General features: G+C 40.6%; 1 protein-coding gene across 1 annotated transcript in view; it reads right to left on the minus strand.

The window, feature by feature from the left end:
- Nucleotides 1–16,560, minus strand: part of LOC103466356 (zinc finger protein 536-like) — a 23,035-nt gene extending 6,475 nt beyond the window's left edge. The window contains exons 1-3 of the mRNA XM_008411869.2: nucleotides 16,503–16,560; nucleotides 13,525–15,156; nucleotides 5,736–6,656 (exon numbers count right to left, since the gene is read on the minus strand). Of these exons, the coding sequence (XP_008410091.1) occupies nucleotides 5,736–6,656; nucleotides 13,525–15,156; nucleotides 16,503–16,560 (2,611 nt within the window). The remainder of the gene's footprint in view (nucleotides 1–5,735; nucleotides 6,657–13,524; nucleotides 15,157–16,502) is intronic.
- Between the last annotated feature and the right edge of the window lie 9,919 nt (nucleotides 16,561–26,479).

The raw sequence follows: 26,479 nt of genomic DNA on the forward strand, positions 1-26,479 counted from the left end.
ATGTTTCCAGAAAATGTCACATTACATCTTTCAATTGATTGTGGTTCTGATTCCCACTTCGACCAGTTGACTGTAATGAAATACGCCCCCTGACCAAACCAAATATATATATATATATATAATGTTTCCAGAAAATGTCACATTACATCTTTCAATTGATTGTGGTTCTGATTCCCACTTCGACCAGTTGACTGTAATGAAATACGCCCCCTGACCAAACCAAAATCAATATCAATATCATCARCTAGTAGATGTTATTCTTTGACTCACAATCATTTCCTTAAAGTTTATATCAGAAAAATAATGCGGAAAGATTWTAACAATGTTGGACAAAAATAAAATGACAGTAGTTATAATTTGATACAGCTATTGTTATTTTTCAGAAGAATCATTGATATTCTAATAGTAAAGTAACGGTTCCATGGAAAATGATGCTTGCACCATCCAGTACGTGTCAGCAGCCACATTTTTAAAAWTTTTTCAAGGGTTTTGCACAGTGTTACCTATTCAACTGAATTTAGAAAATTCTCCGTCCAATCTTCAGTCAGAGGTTCACTCATTCACCTCCACTACCCTCCCTAAGGCCTACTCTGTTTAAAAACATTGTATTTCTTTGCAGTAAAAATGTATGTTTAAAAACTATCAGTTGTATTTTCACCCCGGGATTTCCCTCAACGGTGCTTAGCAATATATCATCACTTGCTTTACACAGATATGCACACGAGGTTTTACACATGTATTTGTTTGGAGCTGCATGAACCTATGAGTCTGTGTGCTGCGTGAGGCGAGTGTGTTGCGTGTCACAGGCTGAGATAATGACCATGATGACAGTGGCGTGGCCGACGGGGGCCCGAGGAGCTGAATGGTGACGGATGACACAGGCCTGAGCTCTGATGGCACACAGACAGTGAGTGATGACTGCACATCCTTCCCATTGCTCCACCCTTCATTATCTCTATGGGGCGAAGCGCGGCACAAAGGCAGGCTACGCTGCCCTCTCGCTGCCCTCAAACGACATCTGCTCGCAGAGACAGCCGCACTACCGCTCCTCTTTCACCTCGCTGTCGCTCCATCTATCTCCATCTATGGTGATCTTTCTCGCTCCTTTTCTCTTTCCTTTTCTCTCGCTCTCTGTCACCCTCTCCGYGGAGGGTACACAGAGGTCAGACAAAGAGATAATGACTCACCCCTTTCAACCTTTCAAATCAGAGCCTTTTCTTTCTCTCTGCCYTCCATGTTCTTTTATTCTTAATCCTTTCTTTATTGATCTTCTCATATTCCTTGTTCTCATGCATCTGAGAAGTCTGATCTGATGTCAAATGACGACGCAGATGATTTGGCTGATTAGTTAAAGGGAGAGGTTCATAGTGAAGTTCTGTCAAAAGTGTAAAMGCAGTTAATGTCTTACATGCAGGCGATTTCTCTTTTGGTGTTTATATTTCATATAAAAGATGGACCTAGAAGCTGAAACTAATAGCTGGTCCAAGAGGGCCTAAAACCAAAGCAGGTTTTTCTCCTCATAAAAAATAAATCAAAATCAAAACTGGCTTTTACTGGTGAAGTTCCTTTCTAAGTCTCTAAGATGCTCTCTGATTACATCYCAGGCAGACTTTTTAGGTCTGAAGTAAAGATCTTTTGTACCCAACTCAGAATTTGTTCTTGTTCCTTTGAGTCACTCTCATCCCTTTCTCTACCATTACAAGTAACAACAAGGTTTTAAAGAGTTAAACTCCATAMAAAATCCTAACTATTCTTAAGTGTTTAAATCTCTTTAAAAGAGATATCAGATGGATCTGTTGAGTGATCTGAATTACTACCAGTTAGTTATACACATTTCTCTTCTTTGCAGGAAATAAAGGGGATAATTTGGATTCATGTCACAAAACGAAAGGAATGTCACTCACTCTTGTTACAAAGACAATTGTATTTTTTTCAAAAAGTACAAATGATATGATCAGAGGCTAAAGCAGCATTTGCAGATTTTCTATATGAGCAGATAGCCAGGCTGATTATCTAGATAATACTATTTCTGCATAACASATTTATTCAAATGTTTTTACTGAGTCCTGCAGCAAAGRCCATGGACAGAGAGCTTCCACAGCACCAGCAGGATCTCATTATCAACAGGTATCAGTCAGGGGAAGGCTGTAAAAGAATTTACACAGCACTAGATAAAACAATGAAACACAGTGAAAACAGTSACTATTAAATGGAGGAAGTATGGTCCAAAAATAACRTTACCAATATTATTACAGTAATTGTTCACACAGGAAACTGGTAAAGAGAAAAGGGTGCTAGACATGCACCCTTTCCCAATATCCACTGCATACGGGGTGCCTGCTCTACTACTACACAATACACCACCCTCTCTATTAAAAGTGTAAGAAAAAAATGAGAGGAAAACTGGTCAGAAAAGTGGCCAAGAGGCCTAAAGCAACATTAAAAAAGCTGTTCGCTATACTCATTATAGGTCYATATAATATATGTGTGTGCGTGTGTGTAAATATATATTCAGAGTCTGCATCACTCATTCAGAGTCTGTTACTTTTTTTTACTGGCACTGCAGTAAATTKACACCTATATTCTTATATATAAAAGGTGATGTGGGGAAATATWTTTTGGCCTGATGAGTCTACAGAGAACCCYTTCACCAAAAGCCTGATCAAAAKAATGTCATACCAGTGAGACATRTTGGTAGCATCATCATGAGCTTGAAGGCTAAACCTTCAAAGTTTTATACCCTTTTTAGAAAGCTGAAGATGAAGAGGATATTTGAGGAAAACACAAAGCACACATTCAAAACCAAGAAGGTTTGAATCTTTTCTGCAAAGGGGAGRGGAAAATGCAGCAAAGTGAAGATGTGTCATGGTCACAGACTAATATCCACAAAGGCCAAGATCTATAAGACCAACAGATATTAGTATAAGAGTCTCCACAGTTTTGCGCTTTGTTTTCTTTGGCTGCGTCAAATTAAAAATAGAAAAAAATGTGAAAAAATATATTTTATCTAGCTTTCATTTTTTTCTACATATTAAAAATCTGACTTTCTAAAAGACTTACAATAGCCAATGTGGGCAGAAGAGAGCTATTTTTAAAGACGTGCTTCGGGCTAAATATGGTAAATGTTGCCATCTAGTGGCTTYGGCCGAGCAGTGCAACACTGACGGACCATTTAACACACAAGGGAGGGTTCGATGAGAATAATGAGCATGCAGACAGGTTCAACCAGAGGTCACCATCTGGCCAATTACCACTGCTGGCACATTGGAGCCGACCCGAACTGTCATCACAAACACATCACTCCATGTCCAAACTGCCCGGCAATATGTCACCATGCCACTCGACGTGCCATCCAGTATGGTGAGGATGGGGGCAACAGGAGACAGCCCCGTGACAAAGCCACCTGGTCATCACGGAAGACAGGACAGACTGCAGGGCCACCTGCTCAGTTYGGTTTTTGGAGGACATTCAGTGGAGTCCCAATGTCAGCTACCCATCTCACTGTCCACTGTGACTGACAGGTGTTTATTGTGTCTCTGACATTCACTTCCTCCGGGGACGAGGCAAAAACGATCAATCTGCAGCAAACAGAAGGCAGGGAACGCCTAAAATAGCTTGCATTGATCAGATTACTGAGAAATATAGGCAACAGTTGCAGCGGAATATGCTGARTGGGAAAAAAATGTGGCTTAATGACTAGCAGACATCTTAAAGTGAACTGAAACACGCTTCGGATGGCGCAAACCAAGAATTTCTCAGCCTTTTGGAATCCTGTGTAATATTTTAATCCAATTAGTATCATAAACAATAAAACAGAGAAAGAAACACAAACAGTGCAGCAGCAGCTATAAGACGGGAGGTGGAGGGGAGGGGCATCTCTCTGCATATTATAATAACCATCTGTACAATCAAATAGAAAACTACATCTTGCTGTTAGAATCATAAAGAAAGGGAACAGATGTTAATCCCTAATGGAGTTGACAGGCACTTTCCTGTCTTTCACATGAACATATTGAGTTTCTGAATAAGAGGGGGATCAGAGGGAAGGTGTATCATGTTGCACTCATAATACATGCATATCAAAGACCCCAGCTGTTGGATTCCCTCTCCTGAGAGACAGCATTATTAAATCTGCACTCAGCAAGCATATCACACCAGCACAAGAGCTTAAGCCTCTCCATCAGTGGGCTCCATCGGCTTGGCGATTTGTAACCTATCACACAAGGAGATTATATCATCCTTTAAAGTGTACAGCTAATCAGTGCCACACACCTGTGTCTTATTTAGCCTTTATTTGAGATGGGAGTTAAGATCTGGGAAGAGAAGAATGGGGAAAAAAAAAAGAAGCTCAAGTGCTATAAGAATAAAGGAAGTGTGTTGTTCATAATTGGCATGATTCACACACACTCACACTCGCTCTTCACACTCCCGCTGTCGGGGGATGAAGGCTGAGAACCTGCCAAAAACTCTTTTTGGAGTCGTGTAGCACACAATACATGTGGCTGGCGATGTCACGTGCAGATGCAGGCCCTGAAGTTTGAGCCCCGGTTAACTGGAACAGTCGGCTGAGAAGCATCTATCAGTAGATAACAAGATGATGACCAGCTAGGCTTTTGTCCACTAGATGGCATTACATACCTTTGAATTTTCGGAGAGCGCCATCTGAAATTGGCACCAGTGACAGATGCTTTTGTTGTGCAGTGCATTGCAAAAGCATTCGCTCAAATTTGAACTTTGCACTTTCTTTGCATTTTGTTATGCTAAATCCACAAACTGCAGTGCACTATGTTGGGTTTTTATGTGATAGATCACTGCATGGGGAAAGAGGATTTTTCTTATTTATAGATAAAATTTATAAACCTTTTAATATGGCACCCTTAAAATAAATCCAGAGTAATTAACCAGCTTCAGAAGTCACCTAGCAAACGGAATCCACACATGTGTAACCTAAACTCAGATGAACCAAATAATACACCAGATAGGTGAGAGATAAAGTTGTGGAGCAGTTTAAGGTAAATTTGAGTCAAGAAATAAATGCTWTCAACTTTGGACAGCTCACAGAGCAATGTTCTAATTCATCATCCAAAAATGTAGAGAGTACGGCACAACTGAAAACATAAACTAAACTAACTAAGCTAAAAAGGCCCTTGGTAACTCATGGTAATAATGAAAGACCTTCAAAAATCCACAGCTCATGTAGAAGAACTTGTTGACAGGACAAGTAATAGTTGTGCACTCTGCCAATCTGTTCTTTATAGAAGAATGATGAGGGGGAAAAACCATTAAGTCTCATTTAAAGTTTGTAGGGAGACACACACAGCAAACATGTGGAGGAACGTGTTCTTGTCCAATAAGACTCAGTTTGATCTTTCTAGCCTACACGCAAAGTGTTATATGTGGGGGAACTAACAATGCACATCAACTTTAAGATGTTGAGATGCATTTCCTTAACAAGGAAAGAGAAGCTGGTCAGAGATGATGGGGAAATGGGAATGATTCTAAATGCAGTCAATGGAAGAAAACCATTGACTGCATACTGAGTGATACTACGGCGTAGATTCAACAACCCTAAACACGCAGCCAGAGCTACGAAGGAATGGTTTGAGATCAAAGTATGTTCATGAGTTAGAATAAAACTCCCAATAAAACACATTGAACTTTGTGGCTGCTATGTGAAAAAGTTCAAGAGGTATGAATACCTCTCGCTCCWGTATGATTGATAAGTTTATCCTCACCTCCACCTTCTTTCTCCACATTCTCTCCGCCATTTACACTGGCTTTGTGTGCACTCACAGGTGGGCTGCTCAGGTTCCCCTGGGACCTGAGGAAGGAGAGYAGTGCACTCTGGTGCAGGAGCGAGTCTGCCCGTCCTGGAGTCAAGCTCTCAAAAGAGGAGATGGGAGTATCAGCCACAGCTCTCCCCCACTGACCCAGCTTGGTTTGATTCTTTCCGCYTTGGCCCTCAAAATCAGCAGCGGCCTGTCCCAGCTCCTTTGACTCGGGGGCATCGTTTTTCAGCATCTTCCACTTTGCAGAATCTTCATTTTTATCTTCCCTCTCAAATGTCTCAAATGCAACCTCAACATCGTGACCTATGGAGCCTGCAGAWTGCGAGTTCATGTCTTCTTTTGTTCCCTGCCCCAAAAGGTCACACTGATATGCTGGTTTCATACTGAGTTCAGCTGCTGCATTTGGGTAACTTTGTAGCCGGCGGCTAATTGTGGACGAGAGCCCATTACTAAAAAGGCCTGAGAGCTGCACCAGTGCAGCAGAAGACAAGGCTGGTTGAGATGGGACAGACTCTGGCCTGACAGACAAATCCAATGGCTCGTACTGGGACTTCCTGGTTTTACCTGACACAGAGGCTTCCACATCTTTATCAWTGGRGTTGGACTGCTTTGTGGCAAGTATGGCTTCCTCGGCGTGGCACTCCAGACCAAGGTACTGCCCTGCAACTGGACTCCAGTCTTCTCTGGATCTCGGTCCATGCTTGGTGTTGGGACTGGAGCTGCTGCTGCTACTGGGCTGCAGGGGAGAAGAAAGATCTCTGCTGTTCTGCCAGTGGGGGAAGTGGTAGCGGTCAAGATGGAAGCTGAGAGAGGCTGTCTGTGCGCTTGTATAGTCACTGGAGATTGAACACCTGTAGACATTTTCACCTAACAAAAAGAATAACAAGAAAAACATGTTATAATCCAAATCAGATTAAGAATCTACGGTTATAAGAGGCATTGTGAACATTTTTGCTCTACATGCACCAAGACCAGTTGTCTAAACATGAAAAATGTTGCAATCTCACACCAGGCTGAGTTGAATGATTTAAGTGCTGCCCTGCAGTAAATCAAGCTTGTAATCAGCTTTCAGCTCCAGTGATCCATCATCTTACAGTATGGACGCCACCACCATGTGCAATAAATACACCCAAAGATGTTAACGCTAAACAAGATTCTTCCAGAAATAATAAACAGTGAAATTGTTAAGCAACTAGAACAAGGCAGATGTTGCAGACACAAGCCGCGCTCCATCAAAGCTCGTAAAGTGGGTTTCCGAGTCAAAAATAACGTCGACATGTGAGCGGCCCTGATTAACCACGCCATCTACTGTAACTGAGTTTATTTTTGCTTCATACTTGAAAAATGGCATGTTGGAAACATAATTCAAAAAGTACAAAGTGTGTTATTGTGGAAAATGACAAAGGGTAATTTTTCTCCTTTTTAGCTCGTGAATAATAGCCATCTGGATACAAGATTTGATCTCGCACGGCATAACTTTTAATTAAATGTAATCCAACCGTCTTCCTCCCTCTGTTTACCTACACTTTTATCCTTACAGCCGTCAGAGAAATACCCTGCAGGGTTAAACACACACCATGTGACCATTTTGAGTTAGTGATTGTCTCAGACCTCTGCCTCGCACTGTCTTTAAACAGCCCAGCTGTTTCGCTGCCATTCCAATTACAGTAAAAGTCATCCGGCGCCATTAAGCCACAAATATTGGCAGTTTATTGCCCAACACTCTCCTGGCATTTGAAGGTCAGGTCATACATTATACTGTGTCTTTTAGGGATGCGTCTGGGATGGGGAGATAAACCCACCACCATTAATTTAATTCTATGCATATTGATGCCTTATTGTTCTTCTTTAATGGACTAATACCTAAGTTACTGCAGTGATTCATCCCCGAATCAGAAATATCCATTTCATACACCTTAGGATCTGACCCTAAAGTAATTCTCTGAGGTAAATCCAAATCTAATGATCTGTAGTAGCAGCTCTTTTTTGTTTCCCACTTTCGTGGGCAAAACCATGATTTTGAACTGAATGGCAGAGCAAGGAGGGCTGTTTTCTCGACTATTACAATTTACAAAACCGTAAAATAACACCCACGTATTAATTATATTGAGCTCTACTTAATGAGATTGAAAAGTCACAGCTGAAATTGAAAAATCATGCCCTTGAAGTAAAGTCAGTTCTCCCCTTTTTACCCTGTATATGATCGAGTGTGTGCGGCGTGCAGTAAAATACGTGTGATTTAATGTCTGCGTACATTAAAAGTGCGTGGGCGTGTGAGAGCGGGAAAGAGACCCTAAACAGTGCCACACCCTTTTTCTCCAGTAACAAACAAACACACACACACACACACACACACACACACGCACACACGGAGAGAAAGACAGAAATCCAAACATCTTAATGGAACTCTTTTAGACACACTATATATCTCAATTATTCTGTGGCTTAAATTACGATGACATTACGGGCACGCTGCAGATGCAGAAAACACACATATCTGACCTCATCTTCTAGTGAGGACCTTCCTAAACTCATTTGCCAGCCTTCACGAGAGCCGTAAAAACCAACACAAAGCATGAAGACTCCCTCTGCCTCGTTTTGTTTTTTTCCCCTCCTCTCTCTTCCTTTGGATGGGTGCCATCTTTGTGATTGCCTGGTTCATGCTAACTTAATCAGTTTAAGATTTACTTACAGTGCTGAGGCTCACATTATGTGAGGGGAGTAATTTTAGAGCTTAGATTTATCAACCAAAACTCCAATTACTGCATCATTACAAACCCAAGCCTCTCTCACCTAACACAGAGCATCTAATGAAGTGATGCGTATGAGTTATCCGTTTCTTGCTGGATATGTTCACAGCAGAGGGGAGGGGGATAAAGGGGTAGAAAAAGGTAAATAAAAAATAAATATATAAATGCCTCAAGTCAGCCATGTCTGTTGGAAAAAAAAAAGTATGCAGCTGGGCTTGGACAAGTGATTCATTTCATATGGAAATGGGCTTTAAGATTTACAGCCATATATACCCGTCAATGCAATCTCATTCTCACATATTATTTGCTTACATGGGCATTTGGCAGTTATAGTGTAGATATCAAATTCTATACACAGCAGGGCTTTGGCTCTCCCTCTCCCTACAGTGATGTGAACAATATTTATCCCCTTATACATTTCTTGTGGCTTTTTTTTCTTTTATGCCACACTAAAATGTTTCGGATCATCAAATATATTTTAATTTCAGACAAAGATAACATACCTTTCTTATAATGATTTATTCAATAGAGGGGGGAAAAAGCTATTCAAAGAAACCTGGCCATATGTGAAAAAGTAATTACCCCCTAAACCTAATAACTGGTTGCGCCACCCTTGGCAGTAAAGACTACCATCAAGCATTTGTGATAACTGGCAATGAGTCTTCTCTATAGCAGTGGAGGAATTTAGCGCCACTCTTGCTTGCAGCTTCTGTTACGTTGGAAGGTTTCAAGCATCAACAGGCTGTTTAAAGACATGTCACAGAATCCTAATGCAATTTAAATCCAGTGCGTTCAGAGGTGGACCTGCTAGCGCAGTTTGTGTTATTGTTCAACTGTGCTTGAGCTTGAGGTCCTGAACCAATTGCTTGAAAATTTTTTTTAATGATTTGTCGGTTTTTATCTAAGTTGTATTGGGCTTGCAAGCTTCTCAAAAAGTTCATCTTTTTGTCTCATCAATCCAAATAAATCATTTCCAGAAGTATTACCAATCATCCAGATAGTTTTTTTTCCCCTTTTACTGTTTTTTTTTGTTTTTGTTTGTTGAACCTTGAATACTGACCTTAATTGAGCAAAGGGAGGCCCGCAGTTCTCACTTTGTTCTCGGTTATTTTGTTTGTTTTTGGAGTAAATTTGGTAGCTATAAAGCTCTTCAATGTTTTCTCTCTATTCAGAAGGAAGGTTTTCCCCGTGGTTCAGAGTCTCAATCAGAAATGGCTTTGTAGTCCTTTCTAGACTACGTCAATGATTTTGTTTCTTGTGTTTTGGTTAATCAGTCTATCCATTATTTAAGAAAAAGGGGTGATTACTTTTTCACATAAAGCTAGGAGGGCTTGGGAAGTTTGTTTGTTTTTTTGTTTGTTTTTTTATTAATAAATAAAATTCAAAAACTGCCTTTTGCATTTATTGAGGTCATCTTTGGTTGATACAAAAAAATTCTTTGATGATCTAAAGTATCTAACTGTGACAAACAAAAAACAGAAGAAGAAAAAAACCAGAAACAGAAACAAATATACAAGGGAGCAAATACTTTTCCACAGCACTGCATATCATAAACAAGCACCTGAAATGCAAAACAGAGATACATGTTTGCTGGTTTGGTTTAAGATGAAACAGAGTGAGAGTCGCACACAAGACTAGTGAGGGGAGAAAAAAACAGGGGCACCAGATGTTCTTTGATGTTTATAATAGCATATATTATTAATATTAATTAGACCACATAGTCAATGACGCATTTGGGACGTTTCCAAGTCAATTAAGCCAAATGGCATTCAGGAGACGGCGGAACAATATTTCAAGGCAGGTGTTCAGAACTCCCTGGGTAAATCTTTTTATCTGCATGCTAGGAAAACAAGCATTTTGAGCTTAATTTGAGCCTCATATCTGCAATAATAATTAAAAAGAGGATTAAAAGACAGAAGTGAGGGGAAGATCGAAAAGCCAACAGGTAATCTCTTCAGGCAAACCAGTCAGACGGGCTCATCTCTGCCCATGATGCAGTTCTCTTACACCAGATTGCAAGTTAAAAGATGCTTTAACTGTTAGCAAACACACAGGATACAGGGAAGTAACTGGAGCAACCAAATGAAATGCGATATTATGTGCAGCAGCCCACTTTATCCGTGTTTCTGGCCAAACCACTGCTCATGTTACCGTTCGCAGTTTTACAGACGCTTATCACTTTAGGCTCTTGTGGCTTACAGTAAGAGCGGCATGAAGGCAGGGAATAAGGAACAAAACACATGTAGGGACAGCGCCATTACATGGTGTCTGCTCACTGACCTTGAGGTTAAGAGCTTTGAATGGGACTAATTAATAACTGTCAGCAGATTTCATATTTTTTAGCCATGTTTTATTCAGATCGTGGATGTAACTGCCCTAATGTAGGTCAGGGGGCTGCAGAATGTAGCTTTTATGAGTTTATCCTTTAAAAAAAAAAGAAGTTGTAACTCCTAATCTCAAATTATAATTAAAGCTAAAGTGCATTTTAAACTGTGTCCTGATTAGATATTCAGACAAGTCATTTGTAACCATCCCTCCTTTTGAAATCAATGAAAGTAGAATTTCTAATTTAAAAYGCTGGGTATTTGCAGCTAAACGTCTAAATCTCGAGCTGCGTCTGAATGTTTCCAGCAAAGGCAGACTCGCTCACTCTGACAGCCACCACTGTACTATATTTGCTATCCATATTGAGAACATCAATAACTTCATGACCACCATAGGCTGACTATGAATAATGCAGCCAGTAATTCTGGACTAATCAATGTTCCTCAAGCTGAACATCTGGCAGTGGTAATTCTTCCTCAGCATCTCCGTTCTCCTGAATTAGAAAACACTCTCTCCTTCTCCCTTCCTCTATGTCCAGCCATCAAGACAGACAGGCTTGATCAGTTACAAGCAAACCTCTCCAACCCTCCACCCCCCCGCGCTGAAAAAAAAACTTATCCTTGTTATTAAACCCTCATCAAGTGGTGCGTGTTCTCCATATGTGTAGGATTTACCTATCTGTCCCACAGCAGACCTGTGCGTTGAGCCAGGGCCAGCACTGTGTGATTGTGTTAATTAATCTGTCATTGTGAGCGCAGGGAGCAGCTGCAGAGGTCTCTGGGATATATTGTCAGAGCTAAACAATGCGGTGCTAAGCCCCCAGAGTGAGTCTACCATTACACAGGACTAAGAAGAGGGAGGAAAGGAGGGGAGGAGGAGGGGGGTGGGGGGACTGAGAGAGAGAGGGAGAGAGAGAAAGCCTGCCGGATCCATCATTGACTAAAGCAATGACGCCTGACCTTTACAATGAATTAGTTTCCATGCTTAATATTGACTGAAATTAGAGTCTGATACTGAATGTGCCATCCCAGAACTCTGCACACTCAAATCCTCAGCTAGCCAACTATCATAAATGTTTCCGGGAGTGACACCGTATGGTCTCGGAGATATGGGAGAGGAGGGAGAAGTGCAAACAGCGGAGTTTGTATGTGTTTCTTAAAGAGCAACCGGAGAGGGATTTGGCCACAAAACTGCCAGCATTTACATGTAAATATGCAGCTACCAGTATGTGCGTACAATATGGAAACAAAACATCTAAGGGGATTAGACCTGATCCATTTATCTCTGCTATACGGACATCATTTAAGAGGATACTGGATCAAATCCCACTAGAGTCACCGCGCATCAGACTCAGATGTACATAACAGTTCTACACCAGCAGGGAGAATAAACAAAATAAAACACACACATTAGTAATGAAAGAAATAAAACAAAGTTTGGTCTCATTTCTTTTCTTAACAACACTGCTACAGCAGTAATTTAGCCTCTTGATAACATGTTAGCAGGATGCCATGACAAGAAAGGCATCTACCCATCGAGCCAAATCATCCAAATCACCAGGTGGAAAAGAACACTATCAATAAAAATACCAGGTGGTAGATCAAATCATAAAAATCACTGGGTGGTATATATCAAATCATTAAAAACACCAGATGGCATGCATTAACATCTTGTGCCCCCGTAGGCAAGGGGTGGGGATGTGACAGATATAAAATAGAGGGTACTAATTATCCCCACATTTCAACATGATGCCATTATCTTTAAAAGAAAGACAAAGCCCTGGTGGAAAATAATATCTGTGATGTGTTGCTGACCCTGGGCGTCGTTCCTACCTACTCAAAGTGACAGAAAGACTACAGCACAAATTTGTAAAAAAAGAAAACTGGAATATTAAGAAAAAACAAAATTGATAAATGGCAATCTAGGCAACTTAAGCAGAGATTCACCAATATATCAGCTAGTAACCCAGAGTTAGCTGAATATCATCTTGATTGGTGAAAACTCAATTATTAACAACTCCAAAATCTAAATGTTAAAAAATTGTTGTTGTTTTTTTCTAAAATAACACTCTAAAATGTTAACATTACTTCCAATAAGAAAAAAAAAACATGTTAAATGATTGCTTTAAACCTAATTTTGCCAGGGTTGTGAAAAATTCTGAGCATAACTATAAATACTATCTAAACTTTCACCACCACTAAAACTACTGTAACATATTTTAATTCTTTATGAAAAGAAAAATAATCATCTGTTCATCTCATTGCTTATATCAGGTTCAGCTATATTCACGCGAGCTCAACAAACTGTACAAAAGCAACATGCATTAAAACGTATAACTAAAAAAGCCATAAAAGACTTGTGGTTAAAACATTTTTAATCAGAACTGTTCCCAGATATGTCTTTACATGAATTTGGATATATATATATATATATTTTTTATTTTTTTTATATACCCACTTAATAGATTTTACAAAGAAATGAGAATTGGCTAAAAATCAATACCAGACGGTGAAAACTTAAAAAAAAAGTTTGCCCAGATATTGGAAATTGTTCATAAAATATTGATTGATGCATCTCTCATTAAAACAATACCCTCAACGTCACCATTATGAGTAGTGTTCTTTGTCAGACTTATTAACATTTGCTGATTTGTTATGTACCTGTAGGTGTAGAGGAGGATTCTGGTTGATTGTTGATGGGATTGCCTGCCTCTGTGATCATCTCCGCTGGCCCATGGTGACTTACGCTGCCTGGGCTCCCAGGTCTGCTGACAGCCTTGGTGTCTGCATCACTAAGACACAGTTTCCCATCATCTACAGGGACGCCCCTCTCAGGTAAGTAGGTGGAGCACTGATGCTGCTGCTGCTGTTGATGATTATCTTTTGGCCTGTACATCTGCTGATCAATAGGGAGCCCAGGTGGCATGATCTGCCAACCTGCATAGCTACCACTGTTGTTGAGAGCGTCTCGGTTTGAGATGACTTTCTGCAGATACTCCATGCTAGTGGAGCTCAGTTGAGGGTGGAGATGATTTAAGGTCAACAAGGAACTCTCTGCGTCTGTCAGCGGACCTGGACCGGAAGAAATCATCCTCCCCAACACCTCTCTGACCTTCATGTCGGTGCCTGCTGCGGCCATCATGTGGTCGTAATCGGGTAAATCTGCTCGCTCAGGCGCCTGGAACCTGTTGTTCATTCTGGAGATGTATTGGGAGTAGATGTTGCTCGGATGGTCCTGAGTCAGACTGTTCATGGCGACAGAGGAGTCATGGTCAGAGAGGATGTTACTCTTAGCAGCAAGCTTGTTAAGGTGGACTTTCATATGGTTCTTGAGAAACCAGGGCTCTTTGAAGCGACGACCACAAATTTGACAGCAGTGCTCAAAAGAGTCTTTGTGTTTTCTCATGTGACCCTTCAGGAACCAGGCCTGGCTGAAGGTCTGGCCGCACACCTCACAAGGGAATTCACCGGCGGGCTTCCCCTTATCACCGGCTCCCATTGACAGCTTCTGTCCTGGGCCCGAATCGGCCGTTATGTGCGTCATTTCAACGTGGCCAATGAGATCCTCCTCTTGTGCAGCGGCAAACTCACACAGAGTGCATTTGTAGGGTTTGTGCAGAATCCTGATGTGACGCTCCAGCTCCTGCTGCTTCCTGAACTTTCCCTTACAGAAGGAGCAGCGGAAGCCGGCGCTTTGGGGCTGGATGGATTCATCCGGGGTCACCTTAGGAGACGTAGCTCGGTGTGGTGGTAGATCTGCTGCCCCAGAGATGTCTGAGAACTGTGACTCTGTTGGACCGGTCTGCAGAAAAGCCGGTGTTTGCTGCTGGCTGACGTTACCAGCTCTCATCTGCCTGTCTCTGAGTATGGCCCTCTCCTCCAGCTCATGAAGCAGCCTGTTCTCCTCCCTGATCCTCCCTCGGCCTTTGCCCAGAATGCCTTGCTTGTGTGTGCGAAGGTGTATCTTGAGGTTGCCCTTCTGCGCGGCCCTGTGGTCGCAGTACGGGCACTTGAAGGGCTTCTCCCCGGTGTGAGTGCGCATGTGGAGAGAGAGGATGCTGTTGAAGCGGAAGCGCTTCCCACACAACGGGCAGGGATACTTCCTGTTCTTGCGGTTGTCATCCTGAGCAGAATTGACCTGTGTGACAATGCTTTGATTGGTGATTCTCAGGAACTGAGACAGCTCCACTCTCCCGTTCATGCTGCTGAGTATTCTTGCATCCACAATTTGATTGGCCAGAAGCGCCATCTGGTTCCTGACTGGGTGGGTGGATGGGGTAATGACGCCGTTCGCTCAGGAATTGGGTGGTGTTCCCGTGATGTCGGTCAGCRGTGCTGGTCTGGTACAGTTCGAGTGTCGGCGGTGAAATGATGTCAGTTTGCAATTAATCAGCAGAAACAGGCTCAGAGTTCACGCTGTGCAGATGAAGCATCAGTTTGTTGTTGCTCAGGCCTGAAGAGAGAGCAAAAGCAAAATCAGCTGCAGCTCCACAACCACATGCATATCAAGCAAACACACTACAAAACAAGCACAGAATCACATCAGCAGCCGTGAGAAGTGTCACTGCAGTTACTTGCCGTCAATTTAAAGTGTAAATCTGTACTTCTGCAACTGCTGTATAATGCCAGTGACACACCACAAATAGGTCAGGAAATAGAGCAAAGTAGGCTCTGACACTGCTCATCCTGTGTTAAGTATACCTGTGGTTTTAGATTATTGTTGGAGACTGTAAAAATGCTGATTATGTCTAACCACAAAGGCTTCCTCAACAAATATCTCATCTTTACAAAAGGGTAAGGTAAAATTCTTGTCTAGATCACATTTTCGACACAATGCAAAAGCAGCACAAAGATCAAAGAGGGTCTGACTCTACTTGGCCTTCCTTTGAATTTCACACAAAAAAAGTGAAACACTTTTAAGAAAACATGAAAGTAAATCCTCACGGTTCTTTCAAGCTGATCTGTTGCTTATTTGTGGAAAGCCCTTTACCAGAATAAGTCCGGCACAWTGCAAAGCTATTTATATCTTTTGATTTCCTTCACATTTTGTAATGTTAAATCCACTAACCWGCATACCTTGTGCTATGTATTGATTCTATGTACTAGACTAACACAAAGTAGCACACTGATGAGAAGTTATATATTTTACAAATAAAAGACTAAAAAGTCTGACATCTATATTCAGCCTCTCTGAGTTACTAGTTTTAAAAGGCAGATTAAGCTGCAATTGCAACTGCTTTGCACATCTACAGACTAAACTTGTTGTGTATGGCTCTCTGCGAATTAGCTCAACCTCAGTCTGGCTAGGTAAAGAGTGTCTGTAGACACTTTTTACTAAATTAGAAATTTACATTGTAGTGTATTTACATAAGTGTTTAGCAGCTTGTAATGCTGCTCGTGATGCTGCTATTGCCATGTTTCACAGTGGTGAAAATGATGTCTTCAGGCTAAAGTACAATGTAAGTCTACATTCRCAGATAGCAATTTGTATGTTGGCTAAACAACTCAACTCAGAGAGCCTAACTTCATATGTTAGATGCAACAATTCATGTCTTGTGACTAACTGCAAAGACAGCTCACTTTTTCATTAATGCCAGATTTGTAGATGCGYATGAATAATGGTTGTTAGATTCTGCCACCTRAGCAGTGGATCTTTGCAGCTCCTCCAGAGCTACCCCAGGCCTCTTGGTTCTCCATGGCTTACATGTCAGTTTGGGTGGACAGTCACTCATWATATTTTTGCTTGATGAGTTGGACAGTGCTCYGTTTAGAGCCTTTCACAGAACAAATGGATTTATATTTAGATTAAATCACACACAAGTGGATTCTACTGGTTTCTGAAGGCCACTGCTGGAATTGGATTTTACTCAGGCGAATCATACGAAAGGTGACAGAATACAAATTTATCCCCCACTTTTCAGATTTTATATAAAACAAACATAATGGGACAACATATTTAAGAAGCAGYAGTAGTTTTCTATTGCACTGCATCTTATGAGAATAGTGAAAGTAAACATTTCAACCCTGCAAGGAAAAAGAGTCAAATAACAGAGACAAGTAAAATAAGGATTTTTCAAATGGAAAGCCTGCACTTGCCAGTTCCCCCCGTTTTTTTTTTTTTAATTCAACTGTGGCAAGAAAACAAAGCTTCAAATTCACGTCGTGCTACAATGGTAGAGGTCACATAGACGAGCCCTGCACAGCTCCAGAGCAGCAGCAAAGGGCACAGAACAAAGGCTGCACTGTCCACTCTGAATTAACACAGGCTTACATCATCCTGGACTGCAACCTCACTCAGTCACGAAAATGATGTACACAACACCACACAGATAAAAAGTTGGCAAGCCGGGAGATTTGTTTTGTTCTAGTTGCTTCAAGCTGCGGATAAAAAAGAAAATCATTGCACCCATTAGGAACTGGCTTACTCTTAGGAATTMTGCAGATTGTGTCAAAAAGTGAACAAAATTGATTTTTTATTTTTTATTATTTCTAAACCTGGTAGTCTTACGCCATATTAGAAAGCACAGCTTAGCCTCCTCCCACTTCCCACTCCCTTTCAAGGATTACGGTCATTACAATCATTGTTGCATTTGCCTCTAATAATATCATTATAGAAGTGTAGCCTTGAATGTGTAATATTGCACAGTGTATCTAATTTGGAATCTGCACARAGTCGATAATAATTGATTAAACTCAGCTTTAAATGACTTCACAAAGGCCGTGTATTGTTTTTATTTTTTTTTTTTTTATATCTTTTAACCACTTGGTGCGTTTCTTTTATGAAGAAARAAATACATTTTCTCAGTTGTGGCACAGAAAGAAAGAGGGAATAAAGCAAAAAAGAAACCTGAGGAAATTACCCCCTAAAGAAAAAAAAAACTTTTCCAAACTAGAGTTAATGCAACTAAAGGCCTCCTAAAAATCAGTTTGACCATGAGTCTAAGCCACCTGCTGCTGCATAGCAACCTCAGTGAGACGTGAAAACGTTACACATAAAACCACAGATAAAGAGCTGCCTGCAGCCACGGCTGCTCTGAGCAGCGTGTCTGCTCTGTGCTGAGAGCAATGTAAGGATATGGGGCTGACCTAATCATATCTGACAGGGAGAAAGTAAGCAAACGACATTAGCATACACTGCATCTACTTCATATTTACAGAAGGGGTATTTCTGATTAACTAAGCAATAACAAGGAGGCCAAAAAATGAAGAAAATGCATCACTTCTGAGCGTGGGCCAGGTATTGCAGAAATTGGTGGAGATGCGAGCTGGGCCATTAGGTGTTTTTCTCTGTCAGAGAGGATTAGGCTGTTTTGGTGCAGATTGAGAGGGTGCTTGATTGCTATGAAGCACAGTGTCACAGCAGCGATTCATAGGTGTGGCCGCACATAGACGAAAAAGGAGCAGGTGTGATTTAGCACAGGCAATAAAAGGGGAAACAAAAATGTGGCAGACACACACACACGCACAGTCAAAGCAGCCAAGAGCCCTGTGCTTTCAGGGTGATTTCAGATAAAGCGATAAATCTGCTTCCACTACAGTCAGGCARAGAAAATCATCACTAAGATAGAAATTCAGTGTTTTCACCCTTTRGTGTATAATGCATGTCATATTGTAAACATAWTTTAATTACAATCACACAAGGATTTACACTACTCTCTGAAATGATCTGCACCTTTGATAAAGATRTGTAAAAACCCCAAAACAAATGCTACCRTTAGCTCAGGTTACAAGTAGTAATGAAATTAGTTACTAAAACTATGCAGACAAAACACAGCCCTATATTACAATGTCACCAGGTGACTATTAATCCTCTCAAGCACTGAGCAGATGCTTAGGACAAATAAACAYGTGGTTGTGCCATAACCTTAGAAACAAAAAAAGTTTTCCTTACACCAAAAGATGAACGATCAAGAATCAGCACAACACARCTCCAACTATTACCGCAAGAAACTAGTGAACAGGCCCACAAACTGGGAATGGTGAAGGACACATAATAGACACATGTAAACAATTACAAAGTTGTCCTTCACTCACCTGAAGAACATTTTCTGGATTAAAGGACTAATGTGCCAATGAGATCTTGAGAAACTCGTTGATGTGTTTATCTTTGGTCAAATTAATGGCTGCAAAAAGATTCAGAGAGCGGCAGATGACCCAGAAATGCTGCTGCTCGCGTTCTCACGAAAACCAGGAAGAGAGAGCAAATCGCTCCAGTTAAAAAGTCCTTATACTGGCTCYATGCAACTCAGAGAATAAACTTTGAAATAATTTTGCTGGTTTATGAATCACTGAATGGCTTAACACCAAATCCATGATAGTCCTGATAGTCCTGTTGTTGTGTCAACCTTCCAGACCTCTCGGGTCTTCCAGAACCACAGCCAAACATGGAGAAGCGGCATTCAGCTTCCATGCACCACAAATCTGGAACAAACTTCCCCAAAAACAAACAAAAAAAAAAAAGCAAAACAGTCAAAATGGAGTTCCATTAAATTAAGACTAAAAACTCACTTTGACTTTTCAATTTGTTATAGCTTTGTTTATTTGTTTATTTTTAATTGTTTTCTTTTTTATTTTCTTTTTAATAATGTGCAGCTTTTTAATAATGTAGCGACAGAAATAAAATTGTCATGCCATACATATTATCCAGTAATCAGAGCTACAGTTATTGCCATGCTTAACATTTTCTATAAAATAAATGTAGTTTAAGAATATATAATTTCTGTTTCACTTGGTTATAAATATGATAGAGACCTAATTCCCTGAGCCCCGCTTCAAAATTAAAATAAATAAATTCAATAAATAAATTCAATAAATAAGAAAACATGCTATGAAAAAAAGTGTGTTTATCTTTAGAGCTATAATTAAAATGTGCAAAACAATTTGAACTGTAACAAAGAGGGTAGATGAGGACCCAAGCTTATGTTGCCAACACACAAAGTGAGCAAAAGGGTAAAGAGGATCAGGAAATCTCCAAAACATACTARTAGAGGACTGCAGCAAAAAAGCTGCAGCTTGAAGTTCATAGAACAACAACCGGAAGGTTTCCATTTGCTAGCAAGCTGTTTGCTAAGTGGTCACATCYACAGCAGGAACAATGTTATCACATTTATAAATTTAGCATTTTCTAAATGTGCCTAAATGTAAATACAGTGTTCAATTTGAACACTTTTGTTTTTAACAGTCGCCTAACAATATRACTGAAGCATTTTTATTCYTACTGTCATTTTGAAGTTGGTCTGAATGCTAGGGAACTTCTAGCTAGTAACACAAGACTTTCTGTTTTCCTGCACTTAAAATATGACTTAAGCCTTAATTCTTTGAGCCAAAGCATAGTAAAGAAAAAAATCTTCTGGGACCATGTGCTTTGATCAGAAGACTAATGTTAAGCTTTTTGACAGCAAACATCCCAGATGACTGTGGCATGAAACAAAAGAATGTGTGGAAAAGTACCTTGTGTATGGTGGAGAGACTGTAATGCTGTGGGCCTGTTTTCTTGTTTCCTTCTGAATCTTGTTAGAGTGTGTGGTATCAAGATCTCTTTGAAATATCAGAATATTTGAAACAGATATCTGGYGGCAGTAGCAAGGTCATATGRTCATATTAATCCGATTCTGACTCTACCTTCTGCRGTGGTTACAGACCTTTTGGCAAAACGAGGTAAAAGTGGGTATGTCCAGAGAGTAAACAGCAAATCTAAATATTGTTTTACAACAGAGTAAAACATTTTGTAATGTAAGGCTTCTTCCTCAATAAATAAATATATTCAGATTAAATGTGGTATTTAAAAAAAAACAAAAAAACATGATGCTGCAGCAATGAGAAATGTGCTATTACCACGTTCCTAGGATGGGGTCAATGATTGTAGTGGATACCATATGCCACAGCTTTCAATATATGCATGTAAATATGATTTCTGCATGAGATAAGTGGAGTTACTCAAACAGGATTTCACAAAATTTAAACAATGTTCTGACGCGTAGGTCAGTTTAAGGTTGTAAACATAGCCTGAGCCACCCGAACCTAACAGAAAAGCTGGGCATGACATTGATATTGAAGCGGTTTGATATCTGTTGATATCTTACATTGTTTCTGTTGTGGGTCTGCCTACCTCAAAATGACAAGTTATGGTCAAAATTCCTGGAATTCAGTGACTTTGCAGGCTACAAAGGGCGATTGTCTAAATATTACAAAGCAGGATCATGTGCGGAAAGTAAAAGCCCGATGCCATGCTTTATGCCCCCCTTCATCTCACTTCAGCCCACGCGTCCACCCACCAAAGTAGCAAGCCAATCGTCACATGGACTGCCCTGTCAGGGGGATGAAGAGCCTGAACAAGGAAGAGGGCAGTGGTAACACAGCTGCCCGGCATGACCCGCGCAAAAGATAGCGCCCATATACTTTCTGACAGCCAGATTAATGAAACCCTATAGGAGCTCCTCTGTAGGCCTCCCAAAAGCCTGACGGAGACAGAATAGTCTAACCAGCACCATTCATTACTGCGGGTATACAGAGCACAGAAAGAGCACACACAGCACTGACAAACTAGCTCCTTGTGAGTAATAGCTAAAGAACTCATAAAGGAATACATACACATTTGTTGTGGATGCAGTAAATCTATGCCACTCCTTTTACGACTATCAAAAATCTGGCTTGTGCCCTGTAAAAATAAATCAGGCGTGCATGTGGTGCGGCGATGATGTGCAGTTATTTGGGAGTCAGCTATTTCATATGTTCAGTGAAAGGAGGCTTTCGATTAATTTTGTTTGTCTCCCTCTCTCTCAGTTATGCAGATTAGTGGCATTGAACGCATGGCGAAGAGAGAACAAGTTCCTTAAAGATACAGGAGAGTATTTTAGCAACTCAGATGGGGAAAAAAAAATAGCAGGTTTGTAAGAAGGCCACCAGCTGAGCCTCTACAAATAGATATAAAAGTATGCTTTTAAAGCAACAGTCCAAACAATTTTGGAGTTAGTTTCTGTTGAAAGGTTTTATACATTTATCATCTTTCCTGCAATAAATAACGGTTTTATCATTTTCATATATCKTAAGTCCCGACTGGGTTTTCCTGAAGGCTAATGCTAACCGCTAGTGAAGGGGGCCAAGAAATTTYAAAAACCTCATTGTGGATTATTCAAACTCTATTTTTTGAACATTTAAAACTATCTTACTTTTCCTCTGACCATTTTTTTTATACAGAACCTAACGCTAATTTAAGGAGGCAGGAAGCAGTGCACCTGAGTAATCTACCTATGTAAAAAARATATTAAGAACCGGTCAGAGTGAATGACAAATTAAAAAGCAAGGGAATACAAAATCTAATAGATGCTTTCTGATGTCTATCCCTACTGTAGTTAAAGCTACAGTAGCATGTGTGTTGGATCAGATCGCACAGGTCAGCATTYGATCCATATGAATCAGAGTTGTCAGCAGTTCGCCACTTTTTATTTCTCTTGTACCAATTTTTTATCTTGCCCATTGTGACCCAGCAACATTCCCTAAAAGCTGCAGTTTTGAAGATGAGGACAAAATGTTCACCTGCTGCTTAACACATCCACCCTAAGGAGGTGGGAAGGGGAAAAGGTCATCAGGGGTTTTCACTTCACTTGTCATGATGCTACGCTGATTGTTGCACTCAGATWTAACTTAAGTATTATGTCGAGTTGGTTCATATTTAAGCTAAACACCATAAAGAACTTTATACAGAAATTTGAACTGTACTCATTTTATTTTTTTGTTACTTGGCTGTTTAAATGAATGATGAAGAATTTCCCGTTTGATACCCAGACCCAGAGGATTATCTTACTCTATAAAAGAGGCATTCTGGATGTGATCATTGTTAACAATAACCTCTGACTTGCCTATAAAATCTGTAAAGAGTAAAAAAAAAAATGCCACTTTAATTACAAGGACTAATCAGTAGCAGCAGTGTGGGGGAAAATCTGCTTTGCTTCACGTGCAAATTTGGTGATGTGCTGTGCTATGCTCAGAAGAGTCTAAACCATCCAGCCACTCTGGCACTTGCMTTTCTCAKTGAAACGAATATTCAGCTGTTTTTAAGGCTGCAACTTTGTAAAGCATTTATATGCCTTGATTCTGCTAACTGGCCAACCACTAATCCCGAAGTATCAATTTCAATCTCTGAAGTGTCAAAAGGTCACAAATGCARGTTATGGGACACTGAATATGAAACAGCCACAAGCCAACGAAAAAAACACACGCAATGTCATATTATTATGCATCAGTCTGTAAGTATTGCATGTTAGATGTTAACTCTGCATTCAAAGCACTAATCTGTCTTTCTCAGTAGCTGTCACACACATTAMGGCAAACCACTTACTCATGAAGCATATGCAAAGACGCCAACTCTAACACAATCCATTTCTCCCCCAAACACACATACACACACACTCACACACTGGCACATAGAATGTATTTTAAATCACTAATGTGTAAACAGTTGCTCATGTTTGCACAGACCACCTGTTCTTTCTGGACACAAACAAAGGTCTGGCGTATGACGGGGCGAATTAACAGTGTGGGGTGCGTAGGGGATGCCTTGCACAAGAGAAGCCTATCCACATGGTGTAGGCTGGATCAGATGGTTGGGCCCCGTGTGACGGAAGCCGCCTCCAATGTAAACTCGCACAGATCCCCTTCAGCCTGCAACATACTGATATGTTTTGCCTTTCCGACAAGTACAACCTCCCCTGACGAAAGCGAYGCAAACCCTTGTTGCTATACCATTTAATTCAACAGGACTCCTAACAGCGAGGAGATAATCTTGTTTTTACGTCCGCGCCTCACATCAGCCAATATTTGAGAACGAGRAAGGAGTTGAGGAGAAACTCGATCCACTTTGAGTTGCGAAAGCACTTGAAGGCACTAAAAACAAAAGTCATTAAACGAGTCATCACAAAATCACAGCAGGGCTCTGGTAATGCCACTTACAGTAGCTCATTAAGCTATGGCATCCACAGGAAAAAACTGACAAACAAAGAGCATAATCCAAGGCACATTAACTGGGCTGATAATTCAATGAACTCTCATTTGGCAGCCATCTTGCCCTTGTGATGGTCTTTCTTTTTTTCCTCTGTAGCAGAGCACCGACCCCTTATGAATTTCCTAACTCTCTCTCCCTTCCTCTCTCTCGCTCTGTCACAYACACACACTCACGTAAAAACACAAACACACACATGTATACACGCTCTCTGTCTCTCTAAAACAACAAAACATCCACCATTAGACAACGGGGTACCAGCGTAATTAGAAAATGACTTCCTTTGCAATCCTAGCTAAGTAGTTTACACACTGTAATTACAGGGACAAAATCATCTTTTCATCATTTCACTGATTGAGCTCATCAACCCAGTGGGATCCCAGGACTGTGCTCAGGCAACATCTGGGCTAAGAGAATTAGCCCTTAGTTTAGCGGGCCTTTCGCAGTGGCAGGCGAAGCGGCGTGAACACCGGACATGGCGTTTCTGGAGCACGTCTCCAATTTTCCCCCTGTGTTGATCACAAGCTCAATCAAAATGCTGTTTATGGGTTTACTTGCTTTCAAGTAAATAATCAGAGGTGCATTTACTTTTCAATGACTACATGATTAATAAAAGCAGGAAAAACAGCCGAAATAATTAGTTTTTTAAAAAGCGCAGCTCAAGAGAACCACTTTAATTTTCACAAAGGGGAACATCTGGGTCACCTGATATTAACATGACACAGATTAGACAACAGGATTTCTCTAACTGCTGAAGGTCAACCTTTTATTTTTTGGGGGGAAAAAATGACCATCTACAAATCATTAAGGATGCTAATATAGATGCTGAAAGTAAATCAAACAGTGTTGATGACTGATTCCCATGCATGTTTTGTCAGTCATGATTGCCATATTGGGGTTGTTTTATCGAGTGATGTTGCATGCCAGTGCAAGAGTCATACTGCAATGCACCCTGCTCTTTATGTTTTTGGTACCGACAAATCAAATCAAATTTTCAGTTTGCCGTGGTTCTATTCACAAACTGCTTTCCCACATCATCTATTGCCACAATTATCTAAAACCCCTTGCAATGTTGTCACACATGACACAGGTGGTTCGTCTCTTATAGATAGCAGTCAACTAAGTAGCACTTGTGGAGACTATAAACAGAATAAAAACACAAATAATTGATATCATTAACATTAATTAGTATGGGTACAGTTAAATTTAGACGCCTGTTGCATGTTGTCCACATATAAGCAATAATATGACTAGAAAAATCWGAAACCTTTTACTGTATGGCAAACTATATAAATAAGAAGTTTGACTAAGTTTAAGGCAGAGCCTGACCAACAGGTTGAAAAGGGAAAAAAAGACATTTTCTGGTGTGGTAAGACTTGCATGAGATATATTCTGGCAGCAAGAGAGCAAGGTTTTTAAGGTTTTCAGCCTTCATTTCAGGAAGGCTGAAATGACGACAGCCAAGATGCTCCGTTTTATCTTTTTTAGTGTTTAACCTCGGTCATAAAACACGCTGGAGTTGAAAATGTTGGCCGACTACTGAAAATCTCAGGCTGAAGATAAGAATCTGAGTACTCAAGCTAAGACACTCGTAGGCTACTGGTTTATTAATATTTGTCATGCTAATAGTTAATATGACATCTTGAATAAAATTTTAAATCTCAKCTTGTAATTATTTTGTTTTGTGGTGGCTGATTTCTTACAGACATGCCATRATCGCTGTTGCCCCTAATGTAAACTACCAGTTCTTGTTTTTGTTTTTTGCAATGCTTATATTTCACACAGGTTAAGAATTTAAAACAAAATGTTAAAGCAGAGAGAAACACTGACTGTAGCATTCTGCTTGTAGCAAACTGCATGCAACATAAGGTGTATTGAATTAATCCAACAGAATACAAAGAGCAGTTGCAGCACTGTAACCATATCTGTTTCCCATGCTTCCAAAAAATCCCATATCAGAACTTCCACTCCCTCCTAGATGACTGCTAACGCTCTGAAGAGTGACCTTGTAGCACACACAAAAACACATCTTTTCATGGGAAGCTTACTGTAATTCTCTGCGTTTCCCAAGCCCCGACTTTCTAACAAACACATGTGGTCCAGGAGTTGAAGGTGAAGTGCTTTCGCTCGTCTCTGTCCTGCAGAAAGGGCTCCGGCTGCCTCTGTGTGTTGGCAACAGAGGCAAGTGTTTAATGTGGCAGCTGTTAGCCTCGTGGATTTTCACTAATCACTCTCTCCTGATTACTCTGATGAGTGTATGATGCTCTTAAATAATCAACCCGCAATGAAAAAAAAAAAAGAAAAATAATTATCATCATCTCCCTAAGTAGTGCAGCTGCACCCGCCTGCAATAATTACAACTAGAACAGGGCGCCTTCTCTCGTCACTTACAACCACTTATTATTAGAGATAACGCTAATTGGTGCAGTGGTGGGCGACAATTCTTCATGGGGTTCATCATAAAAAGCCAAACCTTAAAAGTTATGGCACATTAGAGGTCTTAAAGCCAAGGTGCRGTATTAAACGCGGCACGCTGAGACACGCCGATAATCTGAGTCAGGGGAGTAGTAGACGTCCTATCAGTAGCCCCCCTGGTTTCTCTCGCTGCCTTGCCCTCGC

The sequence above is a fragment of the Poecilia reticulata genome, linkage group LG6, assembly GCF_000633615.1.
Source record: "Poecilia reticulata strain Guanapo linkage group LG6, Guppy_female_1.0+MT, whole genome shotgun sequence".
Classification (NCBI taxonomy): Eukaryota; Metazoa; Chordata; class Actinopteri; order Cyprinodontiformes; family Poeciliidae; genus Poecilia; species Poecilia reticulata.